We start from the raw sequence: 6,000 nt of genomic DNA, 5'->3' as shown, positions 1-6,000 counted from the left end.
TTTGAGCTGAAAATTTTCAAATTTTATTTTTCCATTTTTATTGTGAATTGTGAGCTTCACCACTGATATTCAAATATTTGCTAACAATTAGAAATACCTAATCTAAGCATTCTAAACATTAAAAATGGAAAAATAAAATTTGAATTTTTTGGCTCAAATTGTGTCCATGTCCCTTTAATGAAGGTCAATATGACAGATTAATAAATATTCCACTATAGTCTTTTAATTAGAGAGAAACTGATAATGATTCTCGTTGATAATATCATAACATTGAAATATGTTCAACTGAAATCAGTGATTTTTGTCGTATAATGTTATATGCAACAAAACAATATTTCCATTTTGCTCTTTTCGATAGAATAAACAACAAAAATGAATGTATATATTTTCAATGAACATAAACATGCAATGAGTGAAAATCGTATCCTGCCTGCAGTTTTATCCGCCCGACAATGAGTTGACAACCCTCAGATTACAAACGTATATTGTCAGGATCCCCCCCCCTTTTATTATTTTTTCTTGGAAGTTTTATTTAAAGTTGGCACTGTGTACAAGCATAAAACAAATATTATGAGCTCTACAGAGCTCTTAAACCGACTATCACAAACAAAATAGAATACAAATATCACAAAGGTAAGCATGCAAAAACACATACATATATACACGTATACTGTATAAGTAAACAAATGCCTTTCACTATGAAATTTAAGCACTGAATCTAAACCACAGCAGTAAGAATTGTTAAGAAACACTGAATCTGTTACTAAAAATAAGAAAAAATATAATAATAAAATAAATAATATATAGCAGTTTACAACAGCTAATAAACAAAGTATACCAAAAAATGGTGGGGTGGGGGATGGGGTGGAAAGATGTTCAAAATAAAAATGAATCTTTCAAAAAAAAAATGGGTAGTAATGCAAATGAAAGGATTTTGAAAATAATTTTAAAATATGTTAAGGCGCTATGAAGCATTTATATACAAATATATTTATAACGGACTTTTATAAACAATCACGGGTCTTTCGTTTTAGGTAGTGTACTGTGAACTTATTGTAGGCTACACCCACACTGCGCCGGTATCTGTTATATCTATTATACTAGACGTGTTGTCTAGTCCCGAAACATCCGGGTCCCGAAGCAGGACTCTTCGGCACCAAGACGTTTCGGCACTTTATTATTAAGACGTTTCGGCACCAAGATGTTTCGGTACCACGACGTTTCGGCACTTACTTTAAGATGTTTCGGCACCAACAATTATTTTTTATTTGGCACTGATTTATAATTGATTTGATAATACATTATTTTATTTTAATCTGAATTTTATATTATACATTAATTTGCTATTATATACAAACTTCGGATAATTGAAAATCTTTGGGGGGGGGGGGGGGGTGTATAACAAAGCAATTTAAATGGGCCCTCCGTTGAATGTGTAAATTGTAAAAACAACAACACCCATATCCTTCTCCCTATTCAGTGACTAGGTGCTAATTAGGAGGAGATAATGAAGAGTCCCGGTACACAATGAGGGCTTCACATCTCATTTCTGAAGAGAAAACCAACGATGTCAGGTCAGTATGAATTAAATTATATGCATATATATTTTAAATTAGATAAAAAAGATTTAGTATATCTTATTTTTATGTCCCACTCGATGGTTGGATTGTTATATATTATACCAGCTTTGTTTTAAGCATTTTAACTAACGAACATTGACAAAAAATATGATGGGTAAATCATCATTAATTTCAATTTCAGATAAATTTTGTTGTACAGTGTATATTTAGTTGTATGTCACATGTGAACATACATGCAGCACATTGTTCCTTATTTATAAAATATATTTTAGATCTTTAGATCTCTTAGTTTTTTTTTAATTGTGTTAATTTTTGGTAAAAAAAAAATATATCAAAAACCCAAACATTTTCTCTGATCTATAGACATTCCATAACTTAATTGTTGATGGTAAAAAGATATAGCCTGCAACTGTTCTAGTGATTTATATATGAAACACACCCATTCTCTGTCACCCATAATAAATGCATGCATTTCATGTTTCTATTTGGTGAAAGAATATAGTAGTCTAATGTTACCCTTCTTTCATATAGATAAATAATCGTAAATAACAGAGGTGACATAGTTACTATAGCAAAAGGCATTTCAAAACGAAAATTCATATGCCGCAATTTAAGAACTTTGAATGGAAACAGAGTCTTGGAGTATATATTCCATGTAGCTGGAAAACTACTCCTTGGACGGAGAAAAAAATATTTCTGGCATGACATTCTATTGTTACGCTTAAATGTCATATATCAAATATTAATATTGATTACGTTTTCTACGTTTGTAATAATAATAGCAATTCTGATATATTTTTTCAATAAGTAATTTAAATATATCACTATTTGCATTATAATATGTCCATTGTTTAACAAAATGGGGGCAGCTCCCACCCCCATCCCTCGATTCTACATGCTTGATATTTTATAGAGTCGCAAATACAAAGGAACAAGTTCTCCTTCCAGAGTTGCATCTTACGTTAAATTGCAGATGCTATGTACGTTATCAACATAAATATGTAATTCTTCTATACAAATGATCTATTATAAATAAAACTTTTATTACATCTTATAGAACCACATGTACTGATTCTGAGCAACGTCGTATCGAATTGGAAAACCGCTATAAAACATTTCATCTTCCTTATGTTACACGTTTTTCTTTTTAAAAGGTACTTACAATGTAGCTTTATAGAAAAATAATAATATTGTATCAAATACTATGGATAGTTGATATAGATGTCGGGATTTCACATGCATACAATAAAATTATCGGCTAGTTAAAATGTAAGTTATTATTACAATTATTTGTGCATTGATTTTTTTTTATTCTCACAGACAAATGCATTGCATGCAATAAGAGTGTTCGCCCCAGACAAGAGGCCATCCAGTGTGAAGGATGTGAACTATGGCAACACAGAGCATGTAATACTGGTATGATTTTATTCTTTTACTTAATGAAAAATAAGAATGGAAAGCAGTTGTATAGTAATGATTAAAAAATTCCATCAAATGAACAATGTAATAGAACACAAATTTTGATAATATGACAGGAATCACCCGTGACCAGTATAGACGAATAGGGAAACTGCCAGAAGACCTCCAGTGGGTTTGCGCCCGGTGCTTGGAAAATCCTACTGATACAGAAGAGGTACTGGTATACGTTATATTTACATGAATGCAATAACATTAAGAACATTTGTATTAAACATCTTGAAATAATTAAGAACATATAATTGGAAATTAGTAACGAAATATCCTTGACATTTGCTTCCACATAGGACAATTAAGGTTTTAAAATGGATAAATTAATTCTTCATGTCAGGAACACTCAGTAGATGAATCCCTACTAGACACTTCTATAAAAATATATTATATTCTTTCAGTCTGTAGCTGCAGCTGATGCCACATTTCACGTGTCAATAGCCTCCCTTGGTTCATCAGTTGCTGAACCCGATGATGAAGATGAACAGGAGGATGAATCTACAGTAAGACTTTAAATATTATACAAAATTTAATATTATAATTAGCATACTTGATTCTGAAAAATCCGGCCGACTCGAATTGGGTATACCCGGCGACGTGCTGACAATCAAATGACCCGGCTAATGAAAATGACGTTTCATACAACTTTCATATACCACAGAGTGCATGGATACAGTTTCTGAAATTGCAAAAATAGCGCCATGGATGCTTAAGGGACCACGTACTTCATCGATGAACACATAGAACATCAAACCCGACAAAGGCCATTCGATTTTTAATCACTTCTCGCATTGATGAAACAAACATTTGAATAACGAAAATTGTTGACACATTCTTTTTTGCTATGTGTTTCAAATGTTTAGTGTTTTGTATTTTGATTTTTTGATTCATATTCAGTTTGAAGTTCATTCCTTAAACCGTTAATATATTCACAATCGAGAGATTAGAAGATACCAGAAATTATAGTAACGAACATTTGACTTTAATCTAATTAATGAAAAGATGTAGTGTTAACTTTCGGAATTACTAGAATAAACTGTAATTCATGAATAAATGTTATACTTTGTACACATGTAGGATAGTTTTACGTTTATTTGACACACAAGGAAGTTGTATAGACGTCGCGCACGGTACTGTTGTCACTTTACGTTACGCTTATAACGTCAGATAAATTGTGGCAAAATAATCACGAAAACAACGTCACATTTTAAACAAATTCATTATCTCCAAGCTGTAACATCATGATTAAAGCACATGCATGATTTATCGTTTAAAAATTCAAAATAAATCTTTGTACGTGTATAGTGTACTTTCATAAAAATTATGAATTCTTATAGAAATACTCCAAAGTATACGTACTGTATTTATTTCACTGTGCCTACAACAGCAGGCATCTCGTATGAAATAAGGGTACCCGTTTCGATAGGTTTCGTTTCGCTTCGGTAGATTTCGTTTCATTTCGATTTTTTGAGGGGGGGGGGGTGGTCTCGTGAAAACTACGTGAATTTAGATTTTTTTGTGTCAGACGTTGAACTTTTGATCTCGTCCCTTATATTATATGAAAGTTTGAATGGTAGTGTATATGGCGTGTAAAACGGTGTATTTATACACATTTTGATTTATATGCTATTTCAGGGAGAACAAACAATGATCTAGAAGGTTGGCACAACCGAATCAACTCTAGAATGAACTCCAGAGGACGAGTCCCATTTTATCTCCTATTACAAGAACTGTACACGGGGGTCACTGCCATCCCCATGCAGGCCAGGCTGCTGACGGAAGGGAAGATGGAGAGACTACACAGGAAACAGTCCTCCAGACTCAACGGTAAACTATTCCAACTTTGGGAGGAATACAATGCCAGACAGATCAGCACCACCCAGCTGCTGAGAAAGTGCTCGTACATGTACTTATATGGACCTGTTGACATCTGATGTTAATTTCTGTTCTGTTGTGTTAAGTGTTACTTCAGCGGTGTTGGGGGAAAATGTTTGACTGTATAATTCATTTATTTATTTGAGTGATTGAAAACTGTATGATGGTAAATGTTTGTTTGACATAAGTACTGCTAAATAAAACACATTTAAAAATGCTTCATTTGGTTTTTACTTTACTAATATTGAATTTGCATAGCAAGCAAAGCACTACATAGATAAGAAAAGTAAGCAATTAAAGCACTACACTTATTGATGCTCATCACAAATGCTCTATTAAAGCGGCATGGACACGATTTGAGCTGAAAATTTCAAATTTTATTTTTCCATTTTTATTGTGAATTGTGAGCTTTACTGATATTCAAATTTTTGCTAACAATTAGAAATACCTAATCTAAGCATTCTAAACATAAAAAATGGAAAAATAAAATTTGATTTTTTTTGGCTCAAATTGTGTCCGTGTCCCTTTAATGAACTATGCTAAGGTCAATATTACAGATTAATAAATATTCCACTATAGTCTTTTAATTAGAGAGAAACTGATAATGATTCTCGTTGATAATATCATAACATTGAAATATGTTCAAATGAAATCGGTGATTTTTCTCATATACACATGTACTTTTTTTGACACGCTGTTTTTGGCTATAATAGCTCTAAAACTTTATTGCTATTTCGGATTTCAAACATCACTGAAGAGACATTATTTGTCGAAATGCGCATCTGGTGCATCAAAATTGGTACCGTATAAGTTTTACATAATGTTATATGCAGCAAAACAATATTTCCATTTTCGAGGGGATAGAATAAACAAAATTGAACTTTTCATACAACATTAATGGTAACATTTGTTGGGTCAAATTTTGTAATAAAAAAAAATTGCATATAATTTGAATGTGATTTATCTTTTTATTGATGATATGTATATATTTTCAATAAACATAAACATGCAATGAGTGAAAATCGCATCCTGTCTAAATTTCATGCAGTTTTATCCGCCCGACAATGAGTTAACAACC

At 32.0% G+C, this 6,000-nt stretch overlaps 1 protein-coding gene across 1 annotated transcript; it reads left to right on the top strand.

The window, feature by feature from the left end:
- Positions 1-1,037: 1,037 nt before the first annotated feature.
- On the top strand, positions 1,038-4,932 carry LOC130046541 (uncharacterized). Its single transcript, XM_056145146.1, has 5 exons — positions 1,038-1,574; positions 2,901-2,996; positions 3,116-3,213; positions 3,449-3,550; positions 4,683-4,932. Exons 1-5 carry the CDS (start codon positions 1,568-1,570, stop codon positions 4,701-4,703), a joined length of 324 nt encoding a protein of 107 aa, XP_056001121.1. The 5' UTR covers positions 1,038-1,567; the 3' UTR covers positions 4,704-4,932.
- Positions 4,933-6,000: the final 1,068 nt, after the last annotated feature.

This window comes from Ostrea edulis, chromosome 7 (assembly GCF_947568905.1).
Source record: "Ostrea edulis chromosome 7, xbOstEdul1.1, whole genome shotgun sequence".
Classification (NCBI taxonomy): domain Eukaryota; kingdom Metazoa; phylum Mollusca; class Bivalvia; order Ostreida; family Ostreidae; genus Ostrea; species Ostrea edulis.
This window is presented reverse-complemented; position numbering and strand designations above follow the sequence as displayed.

Excerpts from the sequence above, each read along its gene's own strand:
- LOC130046541 (XM_056145146.1), top strand. Across the intron at positions 2,997-3,115 it reads ACACAGAGCATGTAATACTG|GAATCACCCGTGACCAGTAT; the intron begins GTATGATTTTAT and ends ATAATATGACAG. Across the intron at positions 3,551-4,682 it reads AACAGGAGGATGAATCTACA|GGAGAACAAACAATGATCTA; the intron begins GTAAGACTTTAA and ends ATGCTATTTCAG.